This window comes from Prionailurus viverrinus, chromosome D2 (genome assembly GCF_022837055.1).
Source record: "Prionailurus viverrinus isolate Anna chromosome D2, UM_Priviv_1.0, whole genome shotgun sequence".
NCBI classification, from domain to species: Eukaryota; Metazoa; Chordata; class Mammalia; order Carnivora; family Felidae; genus Prionailurus; species Prionailurus viverrinus.
In genome coordinates this window covers 75809107-75832715 of record NC_062571.1, presented here as the reverse complement: position 1 = coordinate 75832715, position 23609 = coordinate 75809107, and the positions used below count along the sequence as shown (strand labels likewise).

General features: G+C 39.1%; 1 protein-coding gene across 2 annotated transcripts in view; it reads left to right on the top strand.

Moving 5' to 3' along the window:
* Window positions 1-23609, top strand: part of CACUL1 (CDK2 associated cullin domain 1) — a 74359-nt gene that overhangs the window by 4351 nt on the left and 46399 nt on the right. For both annotated transcript variants that reach the window (XR_007145337.1, XM_047825239.1), the window contains exons 2-3: window positions 22083-22209; window positions 23126-23228. Coding sequence is in view for 1 of the 2 variants with exons in the window: in XM_047825239.1 (XP_047681195.1) it covers window positions 22083-22209; window positions 23126-23228 (230 nt within the window). In the remaining variant the exon portion in view is untranslated. The remainder of the gene's footprint in view (window positions 1-22082; window positions 22210-23125; window positions 23229-23609) is intronic.

The window sequence follows — 23609 nt, the reverse complement described above, 5'->3', positions numbered from 1 at the left end:
TTGGAATTAAGTAATCAAGAGACATTCAAATTGAAAGAGTAATAGTATCTTTTCCCACCTCTTAAGTTGGCAAAAAGTAGAAAGTGAGATGGCACCAAGTGTGGGTATGGATACAGGATTTGCTGGTTGCACTGACAGTGTAGTGGACCAGTGAGGTGTTGAGATGCCCAGAGTCTCTGTGGACCAAATAATGGAAGATAGCTGGAGTGTTGATGAAGCCCTGAGCTGTGACAGTGAAGGTGTGTTTCTGGACTGTAAGATGAAAACAGCTTCTGGCGGTCTGTATTTGGAATAGATAAAAAGCAAGCATTTGTTAGCTTGATAGATGCATACTAGGCGCCAGGGATTGTGTTGATCTGTCCCAGTAGAGACCATATCTGGAATAGCAACTACAACTGGAGTCACCACTTGTAATTTACCATAATCCACAGTCATTCTCCAAGATTCAGGTTCTCTGCACTGACCCAATAGGTTAGTGAAACAGAATGTTGTAACAGTTACCATCCCTGTGTCTTCTACGTCTTTGAAGTTGGTTCTGTCCTCTCGTTTCCACAGAGGTATGCTCTTGCTTTGGGTTTATTTTGTTAGAAAGGGGTACATCTAGGGGATTTTATTTGGCCCTTCTTATGCTCATAACCCTTACTACATAGTGTAGGGAGCCTTTAACTGTGTGTTCAAGAACTGGGGAAATTACAGGGTGGGTCTGTGGATTCACTGGGCCCACTGAGATGGATGGAAGCCAGAACACTCTTTCTCAATGTGACATCACAGCTCCTGATCTGACTGGTTTGCCATAGTGACGTTCCGGTCCCTTAGGGTTAATATGGGCTTAGAGCCGGCGTTAAATAACCCCCCCAAAAGCCTGAGTGATTCTGTTTCCCACATGCACTGTGTCCTTGATGAAAAACTGCATGTTCTATTTGGAAAAGGCTAGGAGAATGACTTTATGCGCTTGATGGAATTTTGTAGGGTCCTTCCTCAATGGAACCCATTCTCTCCTTTTTTCCAGGCGCTCTGTGTCTTTGAACAAGTTCAGCCTGCGTATTAGGTGATATGCCATAACTCTTCCATTGTGGCCACTTAAGTCAAGCCTCAGTTTGATATATCTAGAGTTTTTTTGTTTTCATTTTCTTTTTTTCTTCTCGTCAAGTAATACATTGGTATACTCCACATCTGTTTTTTTTATGGACACTATGGTTAGCCACCACCAGAGATCCAAGCCATTCTGATAACGGGTCTGGCCCTCCTGCCTGTTATAATAACCAGGCCTACTTTATATATGACGGTTAAGTGCTTCTACTTGTCCTTTATCACCTTGGAAATCCCACTATCCCATTGAAATCAGGGAGCTCCTTTTAGTGGCAGTATTACCCATCTTTAGCCCAGAACTAAAAAGGACAGCCACCACAGCAGTTTTCAAGGAAATCCGTGTATCCTTCACCAATGTATTTCTTAATTCCTTGATGAAGGGTCTTGGAGGACATTTAAGAGAGAGAGAGGTAGAGAGAGTTGAATATGATAAAAACACTCAAACAGTCTTGTCTTCATAAGTCTAGATTCATTCTTCTGCATACTAAGGAAATTTCTGGTGTTCCAAACTCACCTTCCCTCCCTCGTCCTCTTCATTCTCCTATTCTTCCTCTTTCTCCTCTTTGTCTATTTCCTTCTTTCTCATACACCTTTTCTCCTTCCCTCTCCATTTATATTCAGTAAATTGTACCCAGTTGAGGCATAAAGTTTTATCTAGGATTTGAGCCAGCTAGAAGCTAGCCTATTGCTACGAATGCTGGCAGAAGTCAGGAAACTCCTGGATCAGAGAAAGAAATGTTATTCATGGCACCACAAATAGGGCGAGAATCAGCATATTTGCATAGGTTCCCCTTACCCCACAAGTCTCCAGAGACAAGCACAGCACGGCCAAGGTGGATGCTCCCTCATTGGGCTTGTGTTGCAGCTGAAGAATATTGAACTTGGGGAATCTGCTGCTTTTATAGAAAGCAGTAAGCAAGCTGCTTCTTTGTTCAGGGGAAGATAATACCTCACCTTTCAAGGTTACCAGCTGTAGAGTGGCTCAGGTTCAAGAGCAGTTGGTCTGGGTCTTGCAGTCTTAGCACACTCAGCAAGACATGTAGGAGTGCAAGAAGCCCAAGGAAGACTACCTCTCCAAAGGTAACCATGACTGCAGTTGAGAACATTTTCATCATTTAAATACTTTTTATGCCTCTTTGCTTTCAGTTCCCCATCCCCTAGCCCCACTGCTTTCTGTTACTAGGTTTTCATATACATGGTATCATATAATCTGTATTATTTCATGCTTGGTTTCTTTCCTTCACCCTGTATTTGAGATTCATTCATATTCTTGCATGTTACTGAGTTTAGGGCTGAGTTCTGTTTTGGCTGGGATACTACAAATTGTGTATCTGTTCATCTGTTGGTGATCATTTGGGTTGTCTCCAATTTGGGTTATTATGAATAAAGCTGTTATGAACCATCATGTGGATTTTGTGTAAATATAGGTTTCCTTTCTTCCTTTTTATTTTTTTATGCTTATTTGTTTATTTTGAGAGAGTGTGCATGTGCACAGGTGGGGCAGCAGCAGAGAGAAAGGGAGAGAGAGAATCCCAAGCAGGCTCCACACACCAGTGCAGAGCCCAATACGGAGCTTGAACCCACGAACTGTGAGATCATGACCTGAGCCGAAATTAAGAGTTGGACACTCAACTGACTGAGCCACCCAGGAGCCCCTAGACATAGGTTTTCATAAATATATCTGTAAATGGAATTGCTTGGTCATACATTAGTTACATGTTTAACTTTATGAGAAACTGCCAACCTGTTTTTTCAGAATGGCTGTATCATTGTACATTCCCATTAGGAATGTGTAAAAGTTCCATTTGCTGCACATACTTATTTATACTAAGTATGCTTCACATTCTTGGAATTGTAAGGTTTTTTTTTGGTTTTGTATTTTGTTTTAATTTTAGCCTTTTTAGAGGGAGAGTAGTAATATCTCATTGTGGTTTTGTTTTGCATTTCTCTTTTACACATGCCATTGGCTTTTCATGTGCTTATTGCCCTTTAATGCAATTTTGTTTGTGAGAATCTTTGTGTTTCTTGGGTTGTCTTAAGAATTCAGCATTACTTTTAGATACATATTTTATGAGATAATATGTAGTATGAGTGCTATGTCTCTGGTTTGTCTTTTTATTCTTGACCATGTCCTGCAAAGAATAGATGTATTAAGTTCTGATGAAGTCTAACATCAGTTTTTTTCCTACAGCTGGTACTGTTTTTTTTTTTAATCTTAAGAAACATTTGCTTATCTCATAATCAGGGAGATTTTTTTTCCTATATTTTATTTTAGAAATTTTATAGTTTTAGCTTTTATGTTTAGATCTGTGATCTAAGTTATGATCTGGTGTGTAGTAAGAGATAAGGATTGAAGTTCTTTTTTTTTTTTTTTTTAATGGATATCCAGTTGTTTCAACACCATTTATTTAAAAGATTATCCTGTTTTTACTGACTTGCTTTGGCGACTTGTTGAAAAATAGCTGACCATGTATTTGTGGGTCTAAATTCCATTAATCTGTTGTTGGGTGTATCATATCTAGGATTGTTAAATCTTCTTGTTGAATTGGTTGGTTGATCATTATGGAATTCTGTCTTTATCTTACTCTGAAGGATGCTTTTCTTGTTAGCTGTTCAGTTTTTTTTTTTTTTCTTCAGAATTACTGTTAACACAATGTATCTTTTCCTATTATTTTATTGTAATCTGTATGTATTTAAAGTGCATTTCTTGTATACAGCATGTGGTTTTGTTTTGCTTTTTAAAATCTAGTCTAACAACCTCTGCCTTTTAATTGGAACATTTAGACCATTTACACTTAATGTAATTAATGACATGGTAGGGTTTAAATCTACCATCTTCCAATTTATTTTCTCTTTGTCTCCTCTGTTCTTTTGTTTTTCTTAAATTTCCTCTTTACCTGTCTTTTCATTAATTATTTTTTATGATTCATTGTCTCCAGTTTGGCTTATTAGCATGCCTTTTTTTTTTTTTATATTTTAGTAAATTTAGTATTTACGATATGAAAACTAAACTTATCACAGTGTACCTTCAAGTATTAGACCACTTCACATATAGTATAATAATCATATCAGTATACTTTGTTTCTTCTTCCTGCCCTTTACGCTGTGTTGCCACTGCTATAATCTTCTACATATAACGTGTCAAATATAGAGTTGCTAACTCAGCTTAAAACAAACATTTATCTTGAAAAAAAATTGAGGTGAAATTTATGTAACATAATACTCACCATTTTAAAGTGAACCATTCAGTGGCATCTAGTGCATTCACAGTGTAGTGCAACTATCTCTTTATCTGGTTCCAGAACATTTTCATCACCCTAAAATAACGTGTCTTACCTGTTAAGCAGTTACTCCCCATTCCTCCCTCCCAACAGCCTCTGGCATCCATCAATCTGCCTTCTGTCTCTATGGGTACACCTATTCTGGATATTTCGTATGAATGGAATCATAATATATGAAACTTGTCTTAAATAATCAAAAATTGGAAAGTATTTTATATTTACTTAGTTATTGTTTCTATTACTCTTTATTCCTTTGCTTGGACCCAAGTTTTCACCACTTTTCTTCTGCCTTGAGAATTTCCATTAACATTTCTTATCGTGCAGTCCTTTTGGCCTTGAATTTATTCAGCTTTCGTTTGTCTGCACAAGTAGTTTACCTTTATTTTCTTTTTAAAATTTTCTTTTTTAATTTTATTTTTTCAATTTACATCCAAATTAGCGTATAGTACCACAGTGATTTCAGGAGTAGATTCCTTAATGCCCCTTACCCATTTAGCCCATCCCCCCTCCCACCACCCCTGCAGTAAGCCTCTGTTTGTTTTCCATATTTAAGAGTCCCTCATGTTTTGTCCCCCTCCCTGTTTTTATGTTATTTTTGCTTCCCTTCCCTTATGTTCATCTGTTCTGTGTCTTAAAGACCTCATATGAGTGAAGTCATAGGTTTGTCTTTCTCTGACTAGTTTCGCTTAGCATAATACCCTCTAGTTCCATCCATGTAGTTGCAAATGGCAAGGTTTCATTCTTTTTGATTGCCGGGTAATACTCCATTGTATATACATACCACATCTTCTTTATCCATTCATCCATCGATGGACATTTGGGCCCTTTCCATACTTTGGCTATTGTTGATAGTGCTGCTATAAACATGGAGGTACACGTGTCCCTTCGAAACAGCATACCTGTATCCCTTGGATAAATACCTAGTAGTGCAATTGCTGGGTCGTAGGGTAGTTCTGTTTTTAATTTTTTGAGGAACCTCCATACTGTTTTCCAGAGTGGCTGCACCAGCTTGCGTTCCCACCAGTAGTGCAAAAGGGTTCCTTTTTCTCTGCATCCTTGCCAACACCTGTTTTTTCCTGAATTGTTCATTTTAGCCATTCTGACGGGTGTGAGGTGGTATCTCATTGTGGTTTTGATTTGTATTTCCCTGATGGTGAGTGATGTTGAGCATTTTTTCATGTGTCAGTTGGCCATCTGGATGTCTTCTTTGGAGAAGTGTCTATTCATGTCTTTTGCCCATTTCTTCACTGGATTATTTGTTTTTTGGGTGTTGAGTTGATAAGTTCTTTATAGATTTTAGATACTAACCCTCTATCTGATATGTTGTTTGCAAATATCTTCTCCCATTCTGTCGGTTTCCTTTTAGCTTTGCTGATTGTTTCCTTCACTGTGCAGAAGCTTTTTATTTTGATGAGTTCCCAATAGTTCATTTTTGCTTTTGTTTCCCTTGGCTCCAGAGGTGTGTTAAGTAAGAAGTTGCTGCGGCCAAGATCAAAAAGGTTTTTGCTTGCTTTCTCCTCAAGGATTTTGATGGCTTCCTGTCTTACATTTAGGTCTTTCATTCATTTTGAGTTTATTTTTGTGTATGGTGTAAGAAAGTAGGTCCAGGTTCATTCTTCTGCATGTTGCTGTCCAGTTTTCCCAGCACCACTTGCTGAAGAGACTGCCTTTATTCCATTGGATATTCTTTCCTGCTTTGTCAAAGATTAGTTGGCCATATGTTTGTGGGGGTCCATTTCTGCATTCTCTATTCTGTTCCATTGATTTGAGTGTCTGTTTTTGTGCCAACTTTACCTTTATTTTCTAAGGATATTTTTGTTGGATATAGAATTCTAGATGGGCAATTTGTGTTTTGTTGTGTTTTTCTTTGTCAACACTTTAAAGATGTTTTTCCTTGTCTTCTGGCCTGCCTTGTTTCTTATTTAATAAATGTCTGTATAGTCTTGTCTTTGTTACTCTCTCTAACGTGTCTTTTTTTTTCTGGTTGCTCTTAGGATTTTCATTTATGCCTTAAGTTTTCAGCAGTTTAGTTGTTACATTCCTTGGGGTAGGGTTTTCTTTATGTTTATTCTTTTTATTCATTGAGATTCTTGGATTTGTAGGGTTTTAGAATTTGTCAAATTTGGGGTGCCTGGATGGCTCAGTTAGTTAAGCGTTCGACTTTGGCTCAGGTCATGATCTTATAGTTCGTGGATTTGAGCCCCACACCCTGCTTTGGGCTCTGTGCTGACAGCTCAGAGCCTGGAGCCTGCATCGGATTCTGTGTCTCCCTCTCTCTCTGCCCCTCATCTGCTCATGCTCTTTCTCTGTCTCTCAAAAGTAAATAAACATTAAGAAAAAAAGAAAGTATTTGTCAAATTTGGAACATTATCGTTCATTTTATATGTATATGTGAATATATATACGTATTTAGATTTACCATTCCCCGTCAGTTACACATATTGTTAGAACACTTGTTATTGTGCCCTGAATCACCGAGATTCTGATCATTATCTTTTTTCGTTTTTTTTTTTCCCCTCCCTGTGCCTCAGTTCATATAGTTTCCATTGCTACGTCTTCCTTGGTATCTGATCTGCTGTTAATCCTGCTTTTATTCAGCAGGAGATCGAGCTGTTTATAATGTAGGCCATCACTGAGTCCAGGTTTGAGCCAGTTAACGGAGCAAACTGTGATAACCATATCTAGTTGCTTGAGGTAGTGCAATAAATAATCTTTAGTGAGTATATTCCTTTTGATAACTTAAGTGTTATCTAAAGTTATGTTTCCTTCTACTCAGTACCCGTAGACTCTGATCCCATGTGTATTCTCTAGGTTTTTGTTAACATAAAGTATTTTCTTTTTTTAAATTTTTAAATATTTATTTAAAATTTTTTTTAATGTTTATTTTATTTTTGAGAGGGAGCATGAGTGGGGAGGAGCAGAGAGAAAGGGAAACAGAATCTGAAGTAGGTTCCAGGCTCTGAGCTGTCAACACAGAGCCCGACTTGTGGCTTGAACCCACAAACCGTGAGGTCATGATCTGAGCTGAAGTTGGAGACTTAACCGACTGAGCCCCCAATGTTTGTTTTTGAGAGAGAGAGTGTGAGCGGGCAAGGGGTACAGAGAGAGGGAGACACAGAATCTGAAGCAGGCTCCAGACTTCGAGGTGTCAGCACAGAGCCCAACGTAGGGCTCGAACTTACGAACCATGAGATCATGACCTGAGCTGAAGTTGGATGCTTAACTGACTGAGCCACCCAGGCACCCCTCCAACATAAGATATTAATGTCTTTGGACATCTTAGAGTCTTCCAAGAGTCTGTAGTGTTTTTTGGAATGTAAGCTGACTCCCACTGGTTTATATTTAGTACTTGTTCCCCTGGAGAATCTGATTTAGTTGGAGGTTTAGGGACAGCTTGTAGGTAAGGCATGTGGAGATCTGCATTCCCTCGTAGGTTTCAGGTAATGTCATGACAGAGTCTTTAGTTAGGTAAAGACTAGCCTCATATTGTGGAGGACGGGTACTTCTTAGGCAGGGAAGGCTCAGTGACTTTTGTGAGATCAGAGTTCCCAGATTGATCAGAGTCCACCAGACTGGTTCCATTTCAAGTCTCAAGGTCGTACTGTTTCACAGTCAGTACCCTTTCACTTAAGAGATTTATCTAAGCTTTAAATTATTTTTGTATGGTTACTGTGTGTAACTTGCAGGATCATTCTATTTCTGATTTTTTAGCTATGTCAACCCTGTGCCTGTAAGAATTAAGAGATTCTTTTATGACAGTCACGGATGCTCTTTGGTCTTTGTTCATTGAGCTAATAATTTTCTTAAAGTTTTCACCTGTTACCAGAATCAGTTTACTCCACAGTCTGTGTTTCTCATTTCCATCATAACTGCCAGAACAGTCTGCCATGTCGTTTCCTCAAGAACTTTATTCTGGGTATCCATAGGTGATAATTTAACTCTTTACTGATGCCTGGCAGGTCCTGTTGTATTATGTTATCTGATGTTGGCACTGTCATCCTTTTCTAAATCCACCTAGATCGCAGGGTGCCTGGGTGGCTCAGTTGGTTGAGTGTCTGACTCGGTTTTATCTCAGGTCATGATCTCTTGGCCCATGAGTTCGAGCCCCATGTCAGACTCTGTGTTGCCAGCGCAGAGCCTGCTTGGGATTCTCTCCTTCTGTCTCTGCCGCTCCCCAGCTCACGTACTCTTTCTCTCTCTCTCTCTCTCTCTCTCTCTCTCTCTCTCTCTCAAAAGAAATAAACTTAAAAACAAAAAAAATCCAACTAGATGGGAAAACCAGAGCCAGCTTTCTAGCTTATGAGAGTGTGTCCTTAACTACTCCAGTACCAAATACTTTATCATTTATAGTTCAGTGCAAGCAATCACTAGGTATCCAAAGCAAGAAGAGATTTAATACTGGAATTAGGTCCTTGAAAAATTGTTGAAGAGGTTGGAGGTATAGAAGTCAGTGAGGCTGCTCCACTCGAGCTGAGGGCAGGCTCCTGCTGGTGCTGCGACACCATTATGCTTACGTCATCACACCTGCCTCCCTCATCCCTGAAGCTGGTCACCAGACCCTGGAACTTGGAGTTGGGATGCCACAAATTCTAACGTCTCTTGACTTGCCAGAATCGCCGGCAGCAATAATACATCCTTTGTCTCACTTTGGCCTTCCAGATTTCACTCAGATGTGTCTCATTGGTGGAATCCGATTTGGGAAGTGTAATTATTTAGTTCAGCTTTACATTCTACATTGGTTAGCTTTCTGTGATAATAACTCCCCACATCTCAGGAGCTTATGGAACAGCGCAGGTTTATTCTTGCTCATGTTATATTTGTGGCTGGCAGTTGGCTGTGGCTTTTCACATGTCCTCTCATTTGCAAGAGCAGCTCTTTTCTGGGTCCTGTCACTCTTGGCAGAGGCAAACAGAGGAAAGTGGACAGAAGCACTAAATGGCTTTTAAAGCTTTTGCTCAGATGTAGCACGTCACATCTGCTCATACTGCAAATATATTAAATAGAGTGGAATGAATGGTTCCCTGTTGCAAAGTATTGGGGATGGAGGCAGGTGGGACTGAGGTTTGAGGGTAAAAGGCAGTGAGGGGATAAAGACGGATAAAGACAGGGACAGTGGGGGGGATCTTGCCTTGACTGACAATACTGTGCAGTGGTCTTAGGAAAGTGATTAACCTAGTGCACCAAATGTTTCTCTTCAGGTAAACAAAAGTTTCACGGTATTTTATTTTATTTTATTTTCCAACGTTTATTTATTTTTTTTTGGGACAGAGAGAGACACAGCATGAACGGGGGAGGGGCAGAGAGAGAGGGAGACACAGAATCGGAAACAGGCTCCAGGCTCTGAGCCATCAGCCCAGAGCCCGACGCGGGGCTCGAACTCACGCACCGCGAAATCGTGACCTGGCTGAAGTCGGACGCTTAACCGACTGTGCCACCCAGGCGCCCCAGTTTCACGGTATTTTAAATTGAACTCCGTGAAATCACTGTTTTTTTTTTTTAATTAATGATTAAAAATGTGTTAAAATGGACTTTTGAATTGGATGAAAAGTGTTAACTGATTTTCGTAAATCCTACCCTTTGCATCTGCCAGTTTCCAGATTGGTTGATCCTTTGGCAAGCGTATCAGTTAATACATTCAGGTCTTAAAATATGCTCGGTTTATAGCATCTGTTGGTCGTTACTGGGTATTTTCTTACCTTTCAGTTTAGTGGAGTTGTGCCGCAGTAAGTGGCACTGTGATACTGATTGATTGGCCGGATTCCAGGATCTCATTGGGAGTCTTGTCTTGCCATTTTTGACATGTATTGCATAAAGTGACACTGATGAAACCTTAAGGGAAAGTCATTGTAATGTTTATATAAGGCCCAGTCCCAAATCCCTAAAGGAAATGAATGCTGCTTGCTTCCTCTTTATTATTTTTTTAATGTTTATTTATTTTGAGAGAGAGAGGGAGGGAGGAGGGAGGGAGAGAGGGAGAACAAACACAAAAACAGGGGAGGGACAGAGAATCCCAAGCAGGCTCCACACTGTAAGCACAGAGCCCCATGTGGGGCTCGATCTCATGGACTGTGAGATCATGACCTGAGCTGAAACCAAGAGTTGGGACGCTTAACAGACTGAGCTGCCCAGGTGCCGTGCTTACTTCCTCTTTAAACTGTAACCCTGTAAGCTGTAGACTGTATGTAATCACATGGTAAACTGTTAAATACCATATAAAAATTATTATTGATAGCCTTTTGTAACATGTCTTGGCAGGAGAAACTGGCTTTCCCTTTTTCTTTCTACTTTTGTAGTCATTAGGCTATTAACCTCTATGGGTAGAGTTATATATAGGTCCATACTTTGTAGTTGCAGTTGTTCTGACCAGACATCTGAATGGCATTTTATTCATCAAATATTTATTTAGGGTCTTCTGTATGCCAGGGTAATACTTTAGTCTCTGTTGATGAGATAGAGGTTAGTGTGGAAGATGATGACAGATAATTATGATACGTTATGATTAAATGCTATAGTAAAGTTATATAAGTGCAATGTAGCATAGAGGAAAAAGAGAATCTTTATGAAAACCAATAAAAGTTTGTCAGGTGGATTGAGGAGGCAAGATTGGGCTCAAGGAGACTTCCTTTGCAGAGGGAGCAGCCTGTGCTTAAGACCCAGAGTTGAAATTGTTGGAACACAGGGTTTGAGGAGGGAGTGGTACAGATTAAACCTAAATGGATAGAAAGATGTGTAGATGTGAGGGGCTTGCCATGTTAAAGATAGGATTTTCTCCTGTAGGAATAGGAGCCACAGAGGGTATTAAGGGAGTCAGCTTGGCAAAATTTGTCTTAGCGTGTTAATTTAGATTAGAAAAGAGAGAATGGAGGCCTTGAGACTAGCTAGGGGGCTGTAATTTGTTGTAGTCTAGACAAGAAATGATGATGTGAATGAATAAAGTATTGGAAGAGATCATTTTTCAGATTTTAGAAATATTTGGGGACTAGAGTCTATAAAATTTGGTGGTGAAGGAGGGAGGATATAGATGTGGGAAGAGTATAGGTAGGTAGAGGTGTGTGTGTGTGTGTGTGTGTGTTTCTGTGTGTGTGTGTGTGTCTTTTTTAAGGTCTATGGAATAGTCACATAGAAAGGTCTAGTGCGCAGTTGGTAAAATCTGAGCTTTCTCATTCCGTGTGCCTTAGAATATTGGAAATCCTGAAATACTGAAACAAAAATTTCTTTCCAGTACATTTGTTTTTCTGAGCATTTGAGATTCACCAAACTCATTGGCCTTAATACAAAACAGCACAAAACTTTGTTTTTATTAAGGTACAGGTTTATCATTTAAAAACTTAAACTATATGAAAACCTATGTAATGAAAATCAGTGGTTCCCTCCTCTTCCACTTTCCATTCCTAACCCTCTAACTCAGAGTCAACTTTTTGTTCATTTAGCTGTTTCTTCTAGTATTTATCTACATACTTCAGTTGCTGTTATTGCTTAATTTTTCACTTTTATATGATCTGTTGGCTTCCTGTTATTAATATGAGGTTTTAGTTCTCTTATACTTCTACCTACCTTACCCCTCAATTCTTTTAATACCACAATTTTTGGATCAATTAATAAGCCATCTTTACATTATGATTATGGCCAGGAATGCATTCGGATTACATTTTCCTACACATAGATCTTCGTTATTAGTTGCTTTGTTTACACTTACATAATGTGTCAAACTTATTTTTAAAACTCTTCAGTGGCTTCATCAGATTCACCATGTATCTGTCACTGGTATTTTAAAAATGTTCCATTAATCAGTATTTTCGTGTCTGCTTGTGAAACTGTTACTCTGTTTCTATTTATTCTTTAGGGCCACTGCCCAGTTGCTACTCAGGGGCTTCCCAGATAGTGTTTTCCGGTGTGTGTGTGTGTGTGTGTGTGTGTGTGTGTGTGTGTGTGTGTGTGTGTAGAACTTATCTTCTAGTAGCTTCCTGAGAAAATGTGTATATATAATAAAGTTTTGTCTTTCCATGTCTAAAAATTCTGCTTTCACACTTGATTGATGTTTTGACTGGGTATAGAATTATTAACTGAAAATAACTTTTCCTTGGAATTTAAAGCGTTGCTTCATTGAATTTAAGCTTGCAGTATTACACTGGAGACTTCGGGTGCCATTTTAATTCTTGTTCTTTTGAACTAACCAAACTCCACACCCGAAAAACAAATAATTCATTGAAGAAATAGGCAGAAGACATGAATAGACACTTTTCTAAAGAAGACATCCAGATGGCCAACAGGCACATGAAAAGATGCTCAATGTCACTCCTCATCAGGGAAATACAAATCAAAACCACACTGAGATACCACCTCACTCTGGTCAGAGTGGCTAAAATGAACAAATCAGGAGACTCTAGATGCTAGAGAGGATGTGGAGAAATGGGAACCCTCTTGCACTATTGGTGGGAATGCAAACTGGTGCAGCCGCTCTGGAAAACAGTGTGGAGGTTCCTCAAAAAATTAATAGATCTACTCTATGACCCAGCAATAGCACTGCTAGGAATTTACCCAAGGGATACAGGAGTGCTGATGCAGAGGGGCACTCGTACCCCAATGTTTATAGCAGTACTTTTGACAATAGCCAAATTATGGAAAGAGCCAAAATGTCCATCAACTGATGAATGGATAAAGAAGATGTGGTTTATATATACAATGGAATACTCCTTGGCAATGCAAAAGAATGAAATCTGGCCATTTGTAGCAATGTGGATGGAACTGGAGAGTGTTATGCTAAGTGAAATAAGTCAGGCAGAGAAAGACAGATACCAGATGTTTTCATTCATATGTGGATCCTGAGAAACTCAACAGAAGACCAAGGGGGAGGAGAAGGGGGGGAAAAGTTACAGAGAGGGAAGGAGGCAAACCATAAGAGACGCTTAAATGCTGAGAATAAACTGAGGGTTGATGGGGGGGTGGGGGGGGGTAGGGAAAATGGGTGATGGGCATTGAAGAGGGCACCTGTTGGGATGAGCACTGGGTGTTGTATGGAAACCAGTTTGACAATAAATTTCATTAAAAAAAATAATTTTTGTTCTTTTGTATGTGACCTTTTTTCCCCTTGAGAAAATTTCTGGGATGTTTTCTTATTTTCATGTGTCAATATTTTTTTCCCTTTATGTTTTTTCTATTCTTTCTTTTTTTCTGGAATTATTGGTAGTTATATGTTAAATTTCCTGTTTTTGTCTTCTGTTAACTACTTTTGCCATATTTAATCTTTTCCTCAATGTTTTGGGAGAATTTGATATTTTCTTCAGTTGGTTTTTTTTTTAACAGTTGCTATATTTTTACATTAAGATCATTTGGATTGCTTCTTTTTCATGGCAGTCTTTAGTTTTTATTTTACATCTCCAAGGATAGTAATTATATGGGTTTTTTAAAGTTTTTAAAAAGTTCTCATATCTTTCTTTTTATCTTTTCAATTTTTGTTTTGATTTCTCATGTCAACTTTCTGCAGATATGGGTGATCTGTAGTAGTCTGTTCATACTTAAAACTGAAAAAGGCTAATTGTGGTAGTTGTGTGTTTACAAGGGACCTTACCAAGTATAAGTGTTGGCCTTCATTTTAGGCTATTTAGATGCAGAGCTGCTATTTTGTTGGAGAACTGCCAATATTAGTATGTGAATATCTTTTCTCTGGCACTGTTGAGTTTCTCTAGAGGGAGGATCTTCATTCTGGGAGAATGGTGGGGGAGAGGTAAGTGGAACAGGAAGTAAAGTACATTTTTCCTGGTCCATGGCATTCCCTAACTTACAAAAAGGAGCAGGATTAGATGTTTGAGCATTTCTTATGTTGACTTTTTAATCTTTTTATTTATTTTTTATTTTAGAGCGAGCAAGTGGGGGTGAGGGGTAGAGGGAGAAAGTGAGAAAGAGAGAGCGAGATGGAGGGAGAATCTCAAGCAGGCTCCACACTCAGTACGGAGCCTGATGCGGGGCTCAATCCCATGACCTTGGGATTATAACCTGAGCTGAAATCAAGAGTTGGATGCTCAACCAACTGAGCCATCCAGATGCCCCTCTTCTGTTGACTTTTGGCTTTTACTTAAATCAGCCCTGTGCTTTGTACACACGTTTGTGCAGGTACCTCTTACCTCCTTAATGTATCTATGTCTCAGAGTCCCAGGCTTTTATCTTTCAGTTTTTGCACAGAATAACCCTTCTGTAGACATGCAACCAATCTTCCTTCCTTCCCACTGCCCATTCTCTGCTTCTAACCCATACTCCTTGTATCCTGTCTTCGAGCCCTGAACTTCTCAGGGTCCTGCAGGGCAAAATTAGCTCACTTTTTGATGAGTGAGCTTGCACCTCAGCACACACTGCCTTAGGCTACTACTTCAAAGTTAAACTTACCTGGTCTTAATGTCACGGAGAGATTGACTTGTTTAAGTCTTTGAAGAAATCAGCAGACTTCTAAAACTATGGCAGACTTGCACTTGGCATGGTTTACACCTGTGTATTCAGTTGAACAGATACTTTCTATATGAATATTAAGAGATTTGGGATTAGTTGGAATTAGAGCTATAATGATAGCCCTTGACCTTTTCATATATACTGTTATAACATGTTCGTTTTAGGATGTGTGTCACAGTCTCAAGTGTGATGTTGTAATTGTACAATAATGTGTAGTAATTCTTCTAGAGGTATGTAGATTTCATTGTTGCTGTTTGGCTGCTGTAGCTGGTTTTCTGATCAAGTAGTGATGAAGGACATTTGCGTCATTACATTTCATTACATTTTGTCAAATTGAGAAATGTGTGGATTTTTAAGCAGTAAAACAATAATGAAATGTTTTTCCTATACAAGTTTTACAGTGTTTTTAGGAAAGAAACATGTTATTTTAACCAAGGCAAAGCAGGTTATATATTTAGTTTCATATAGTTAGTATGTAAAAAGTCTTTTGTGGATTCTGTTTGGGGAGGATAGGATAGGATGGGGTGGGAAGCACAGAAACTTTAAACAATATTAATAAGGACTTACAGAAATAAAAATAAGATAGTAGTGTTAATTGTTTATGTGAATGTAACTTCATTTTTACATGGAATGATTTCTTGATCACAGGAGACATTTTATATTGTCCATAGTATTTAATTGAATGAAACCACAAACTCTAAGTCTTAGAAACTTCCTAAACAAATACCTGAAGCATGGAACTTTTAAAAGGTTTTTGCCTGCTTTTTTTTTTTTTTAATGCTTACTTATTTATTTTTGAGAGAGAGAGAGAGAGAGAGAGAGAGAGAGAGAATGAGAACACGCATGTGAGGGGCAGAGAGAGAGGGAGACAGAGAATCTGAAGCAGATTCCATGTTGTCAGGGCAAAGCCTGATGCAGGACTTGAACCCATGAACTGTGAGATCATGCCCTGAGCCACAGTTGGACACTCACCCTACTGAGCCACCCAGGTGCCCCAGGTTTTTGCCTACTTAAGAAACAGTTGCTTCATTAGGACTTAACATTAACAGTTGCTTCATTAGGACTTAACATTAGCTGCCCTCCTCTATTGGCAAATCAGAATATACCTAACTTGTAGGGGTTTTTTTCTCCTAAGGGAAAGGATATTTAAAGTATTTGGTAACCCCTGTTACTATTTTTTTTTTTAAACCAGCTAGTTCTCTTATGAACAGCTAAGTATTAACGATCTCTTGTGTCAGTATCAAGTTATTTTCCTTTTGAGAGAAATAAATAATTGGAAATTTCTTTTTTTTAGTTAACACCCCATTTATTTATTAGAATACATTACTTTGTTCTGCTTCAGAGTCTCCTGTTTTATTCTATTCCTTTTCTTCATTCCCACGGACTTTCCCCCAACCCCCAGGCTTTGTTCTTGGCCTTCAGCTTCTCTCTGTCCATTACTTGAAAGTGTTCAGTCATCCCGTTGTGCTGGAGAGAGTAGAGCATTCTACCAGGTGGTAATGTTTTGGACAACACAGGTTTACTGGATTGTTACTGATGATGGATGGGCAGGCAGACTATGGCAATAAGAAGTCATACTTTTTTCCCCAAGATCACATACACTAGCCAGAGTTAAATAGAAAACCCAGAGCTTTTTGCCCTAGTCCATTCTGTCACCTTATCTAGTTGTCATTAATTATAGTTAATCTAAGAAGTCATTGCATTTGAGACATAATTTGGCCTATTAAATTTGGCTTAATCATTTAATTTGTAATTGCCTTTGTTGTATTTTTTTTTAAAGTTTGTTTATTTTTGAGGGTGAGACAGAGACAGAGCATGGGGGGTGGGCGGCGGGGCGGTGGGGAGGGGGTTGGGACTGAGGCAGAGAGAAAGGGAGACACAGAATCCGAAACAGGCTGCAAGCTCTGAGCTGTCAGCACAGAGCCCGTCACAGGGCTTGAACTCACGAACTGTGAGATGGTGACCTGAGCCGAAGTCTGATGCTTAACCCACTGAGTCCCCCGGGCGCCCTGCCCTGCCTTTGCTGTATTCTTCAGGAGTCAATTCTGAATGAAGGCAGTGTTCTTGGTGGGAAGAAAAGAGACATAGAGGAATATATAAAGTTAAGGAATTTTTGATATGAAAACAGCTCCTAGCTGTTGTTTCACCATTCTTCTTCGATACATTTACACCTTTATTTGACTCTACAAGTTGTTCGGAATACACCTGTGACCCTGGCTGTCCTGAGCTGCTGGAGTAGCATTAGGCTGTGGGTCTCATTCAGACTTGAGCAGGTGTAAGAATCACCTGGGGTGCTTGGTAAACAGATTCCTGTATTGTGAATCACTCCCGCTCCTCTCCAAGTTTCTGATTCAGTAGTTTTGGGCTAGGGCCTGGCAGTTGGCATTTACAACAAGTTTAGATGATACTGACACTGTTCTGAGTATCATGCTTGGAGAACCACTAATATAAGGTAATGAAAGGTCTTGCAGTAGACCAAGTATAAATTAATAATGTCTGATATTATTTCTGAATATATCTTCCCCTTCCTTACAAACAAATAACAAAGAAATTCAAAAGGAATAGTAGAACTTAACCTGGTTTGCTTCAGTCTGTGTGAAATAAAATATGCTTTAAACTTTGATTCCAGAACAACCACTAAGTGGTATGCCATCAACTGTTTTTATAGTAAGCATTTATTTTGGTTTTCGGTAAATTAATTCACGTGTTAGTGAGTACTTGTCATGTGCTAGGCACTCTTTGGCGGGAGTTGGGGCTGTAGTAGTAAATTCCTCCTCCAGGGGGCGAGTGTCTAGTTTGAGGGAGATGGACAGTATGTAATATGTCAAGTTTTGATGAATTACTTGGATAAATAAGTATGAGAATTGAACATATGTATTCCTGCCTCGTATGAATTATATATCTCTAATAGTTTATTATTTATTAATAACCTGCTAATATTCCCGAACCTTAGATTTCAACTATTCCATGTGTTTTAGACTTTATTTCACTTTATTTTAGTAAAGATCAACTAAGCAACTTTCTCAGTAGGACTTAGACTGCATGAACTTGCTATCTAATAAATACGTGTTTCTAGGTTTAAGTCTTGTGGCATGATGTTTTGAGGCTAACATTAGGGATTTTACATTTTTTGAACTGGACTGTCTCTAGAGAGCACTGCATTCTTCAGTTCATTGAAATGCTCATTGTTCTGATTTTTATACTAGGCCTGCTTTACTCATTTATATTACTGACCTGGGCCTTGTTGGGTTTTGAGTTTTAATACCTTTAAACTGCTTAAGGGGCGCCTGGGTGGCGCAGTCGGTTAAGCGTCCGACTTCAGCCAGGTCAGGATCTCGCGGTCTGTGAGTTCGAGCCCTGCGTCGGGCTCTGGGCTGATGGCTCAGAGCCTGGAGCCTGTTTCCGATTCTGTGTCTCCCTCTCTCTCTGCCCCTCCCCCGTTCATGCTCTGTCTCTCTCTGTCCCAAAAATAAATAAAAAACGTTGAAAAAAAAATTAAAAAAAAAACTGCTTAAAAAGTAGTGCATTATTTTCAAGCTGGAAAACACAACCTAGATAAAATTTAGAAATTTAATGGTAATTTTTGTTCAGTGTCCATGCTTTATATTTCTTTCGGTCAGTCTGAACTTCTTTGTGGACAAAGTTGAGAGTGATTGACTATGTTTCTCTAACAAGAGGATCTAGTTTTAAAATTCAAGGCTACATACTGCACACATACAAACACATGCTTTGTATGTATGTGTATATATTTTTTTAAATCAGGGATTAGGTTGAGATTAGCAAGGAAATAATAGATACCTTGAAGTTTCTTGGATTGTCATTTTAAGTGTTGATTGCAGATTGGCATGAAAAACCTTCCTAATCTTTGGCTAAGAGTTTACACCAACATGTGCTCATTCTTCATACTACCTCTGGTTCTCTTGATGCTTGCCTGTATTCTGTTCTTTTGCTACCATGGTGAAGATCAGCTGGTTTCCTAGAAGAAAGTGATGTTAGCTAGTGTCTTAATCCACTCAGCTGTTACAACAATATCAGAGACTGCATGGCTTAAAAATCACAGAAACTTATTTCTTACGGTTCTGAAGGCTGGGAAGTCCAAGATGAAGGTGCTGGCGAATTCAGTCTGGCAAGGGCCCGCTTCCTGGTTCCTGTAGACTGTCTTCTTGCTGGCGACTTCTATTGCATAAGGAGTGCACAAATGCATAATTCCATTTGTGAGGGCCTCACTCCCATGACCTAATTACCTTCCAGAGGCCCTTCCCAGTACCATCACATTGGAGGTTAGGATTTCACCATATGAATTTTGGGGGAAGAAACACAGATAGTCTGTAATAGCCAGCATTTAATAAAGGTCAGCCGAATTGGCTACTTATTTATTTATTTTCCAAGCAAAATATATGTAGAAATAGACGTATATTATATTTATAGATGGAAATGTAAAGTGGAAATAGATACGGCTTTTTTTGATGTGGAAATAGGCTTTAAGATTTTCTTCTGTGATCACGCCTTTTTCATTTTGGTTTTAAAGTCTCTTTTCAGAGATACTTAAAAGCAGAATATTAAAAAAAAAAAAATGCCACATGAAAGATACCTGAGAGGCATCAGCAATTACTGCTTCTGTAGTGGGACTCCATTCTGTACTTACAGCCGCAGGATTTTACATTTTAGATTCTTTTTTCTCCTTTGTATCCTTGACTTGGTGATTTGCTGAAGTGTAAAGCCTGTGGTTGAGAAGTAGGAGTGCTTTCCAGTTGCAAGCAGAGGTGGAGATCATCGAACTCAGCAGTTGGGGTGCCATGGGATGATTATGTTAATTCTTGCCTTCTGTACTTGAAGTTTTCTTTCTGAGCATGTCACTTACCTTCGTTAAGCCTCACCTTTTGGTGTAGAGTGGGTATGTGATCTGGTTTAGGTGATACAGGAGATTCAATAAACTAGAACCACATAGAAGAGAAAATCACTTTCGGTAGATCGCTGACAGTGGCCTTTGTGTTTGTGGACAGAGTAAACGGGTGGGGCACCAACAATTTCTGCTGTATTCTCAGATATGCTGAGCTTCTCTTACATCCATTCTCATCTCAGTACACAGCAACCCCATCCTTTGGTGCTCAGGCCAGAAACTTTGGAGTCATTCTGGACCCTTCTGTCATATCTCACATCTAGACTGTCAGCAAATCTAGTTGGCTCAGTCTGTAAAATGTGTACAAAGTCTGACCTCTCTCACCCTCACTGCTACCACCTGGTTCAACCTCCATCATCTCACAGCCTCCTCATTTTGCTTACTCCCAGCATAGCAGCTGGATGACCCATAGAAAACCCAAGTCAGAACACGTCACTTCTCCATTCAAAACTCTCCAGATGTCCCCATCTTACTTAGAGTAAAAGCCAGTCTTTAAAATGTCCTCTAAGGCCCTCTGTGATCTGGCTTCGTCCACCCTTTTGTGTGTGTCTGTGTGTCTGTGTGTGCGTGCATATACAGTTCCGTTCGGTTTTAGCCTTTTATGTAGCCAAAACTTTTCTTTCTTCATTCCCTTCAGTGCAGGAATTCATTGGTCAAGATTTTCATTCCATCTTTACTACCCCATCCTGCTTGATTTTTGTTTTGTTTTTTTACATTTTCACACGGTAAATTTACTTATTGTATAAATTTCTGTTGGTTTTGACAACTGCCTGGAGTGGCGTATCCACCCAGACGATTCTACACAAAACAGTTTGTTCTCCCATGTTACCCTTTGTAGACAGTCCTCCCCACCCTCCGGCCCCTGGCAACCACTAGTCTGTTTTCCTTTTTATAGTTTGACTTTACTGGCATCTTATATAAATGAGAATCTTATAATAGCCATTTTGGTCTGAGTCTCAACTGGCAAAATGCATTTAAGATTATTCCATGTCGTATGAATGTGTTCTTTAGAATAAATATAAGCAAGAGGGGTGCCTGAGTGGCTCAGTCACTTGTGCATCTGACTCTTGATTTCAGCTCAGGTCATGATCTCAAGGTCGTGGGACTGAGCCCTACATTGGGCTCCACTCTGAGCATGGGGCCTGCTTGGGATTCTCTCTCTGCCTGTCTGCTCCTCCCCTGCTCACACATGTGCATGCACGCTTTCTCTCTCTCTCTCTCTCTCTCTCTCTCTCTCTCTCTCTCTCTAAAGATAAATAAATGAACATTTTTTAAAAAGAATAAATTTAAGCAAGAAAAAGTGAATTCATTTAAAGAAAATACTGGGCAACGATGACAGGTGGTACATACATATGAGAGACCTCTTGAAGCTGAATTTGGAAATCAGTAGGTAAAGGCTTTCTTTATCTGGTACTTCTGACAGTAATTAGCCATGTACTCTTAGGGAAGTCAACTCTGCTTCCCACTTGCTGGTAAAATGAGTAGTAAAATACTTGATGTAGTAGTTGTTACCTTCTGCCTCTTGAGATGGCGGTGGTTCTCTAAGACTCAGGGTATTTTAGGTTCTTTGGATAGCTCCTTTTTCCAGGGGGCGGGGGCAGAGTAGCTCTTTTTAACGTTGGAGTTTCATTGGTGTGAATCCCCTGTCACCCCGGATTTCAAAGTTGTTAGGACCAGCTGTTGTAAAAACTTTATGAAACCTTTAGTGAAGGAAGGAGAGCCAGACAGTAGGAATGAGGTCAGCCTCGGTGTAAGTCTCCAGTTCGTTGATGTTTTTCTGTTGGGCTTATCAAGTGTAAGTTGGTAGAGTCTGAGTCCGAGCCTTAGTAATGTCCAGGAAGTGCTGGTGGTGCAAAAATGCCTGCGGGTTTCTAGCAACCTCTTTTGTCAGTGTAGCATTTGGACTTATAATATGGGGATAGTCCTATGTTACGTGAATTTTCTCGGGGGTGTCGCTGAAGATTGATTGTTGAGGTTCATAATTTTCCAGAACTTTGTTGTGGTTCATGGATAGGCTGCCTTGTCACATCACTGGCAACATGTATTTGAGGGTGACGTGTGTTTGAAAATGCTCCACTGATAACAGATACGAAAACCGGAAAAGGAAACCAAAGATACTTGCTTGTTTTGTTTTTATTTTTAAAGATGGATTCATGGTCATTCCTTTTTAAATCGTAATTAATGGCTTCTTTAAAATCCCTGGCAAAGTTGCTGTTTCCTTGTTTTTGAAATGGGATAATAATTGAGTTGTATTTAGGTGATTGAATGTCAAAGAAATTAGAATAAGTGAAAGGAATTTGAGAGCACAAAATTGCTTTGATTTGTGTTTACATGCGGTATGTAGTAATATTTATTTTACTTTTTACTTTTAGTAATGAATGTTATAACTATTGAAGATTATAAGAGCACTTACTGGCCAAAATTGGATGGTGCCATAGATCAGCTTTTAACCCAGAGTCCTGGTGACTATATCCCCATATCCTATGAACAGATATACAGGTAAGTCAAGATTTCATTTGCCTGGGTTTGAGAGGGTATGTTGAGATTCATGACACCTTGAATTACGGCAGTAGGTATGCATATAATACATGTATGGTGAGGCTCTATAAGTGATTTGTATATTCCACACTTGGTGGTTGGAGGTTTGATTTTATACTTTCTGCTTCAGAATTGGCTTTTGAATCAAGGTAGAGTTAACCTCAACTCGATTAGACTTCCTCCCACCTCAGCCTGCTACCCCCACTATACATAATGAAGAAACTTTGGAGGTCAGTGAAAAAGACATGAATGACCAGTATCTGGTGCAAAAATAATGCATTTTTTGTTTCACAGGGAGACCCTTGCTCGATCTGTTGATGTTTATTGACACACAATTCTGTCTTTGGTTATTTTGTTCCCCGGGTCCTGGTAAATGGAAACAGCAAATTAGTGAGGACCTGGGGTAGGACATGAGATCAGCCCTGTCACAGAGGAGAAAGCGACAGTTGTGTTGTTCGACACAAGTGATGCACAAAGAGATTACATTGCAAACCTTTTGTGAGTTAGAAACTTGGTGCTAATTATCACTCTCTCTCCCTTATTTTGATATTCATTGAAACGAGAGACTGAGTGAGAAGCTAGTTTGTAGGTAGTTATAGTCAGATTCTCAGATTATCACCTGATACTGGATTATCTACTACTGGCAAAATGTGTAATGCATTACTCTGAAAGATTTGCAGCTGGTGGTAGTATCTCTTTCATCTGAGCACTGATTGGGGCAAGGTAAACGTCTATTTAAAAGTTGTGATTGGTCAGTTTTTTAGGCCTGAATCGATTATTTGACCAGTGTCCGTATATCCAAAGTATGCATTCATCTTAGGTGGAATGAAGTTCTTTGTTGTTAACTTGGTTTTTCTGTTTTGGTTTTCCCCCACAGTTGTGTGTATAAATGTGTCTGCCAGCAGCATTCAGAACAGATGTACAGTGATCTGATTAAAAAGATAACTAATCACCTAGAGAGAGTCTCGAAGGAGCTGCAGGTAAAGAACTGATCATACTGATTTTTGCTTCCTTGGGATTTTTGGACTGGTTGAAAGTAGTCTCTGTGATATATATTTGGAGGCTTGTTAATTTGATTAAGGTACAATTTTATAAATATTTCCTAGATGAGTATTGACCAAATTACCTAACCTTTAGAGTAAAATGTTAGAGAATTAGATATAAATTGTGGAACTTTTTAGATTGAATATACTTCAGACTTTAACAGATTCCATTTATTATGTCAGTGTTGCTTTTATTTAAAACTTGATTGTTTCTGCTAACCTTAGTATTTGATGACTTTTATAATATAAATGTAGGTATATTTTAATTTTTTAACTGTAACTTTTTTGATATTATCTTTGAGGATTGGTGATGGCCTG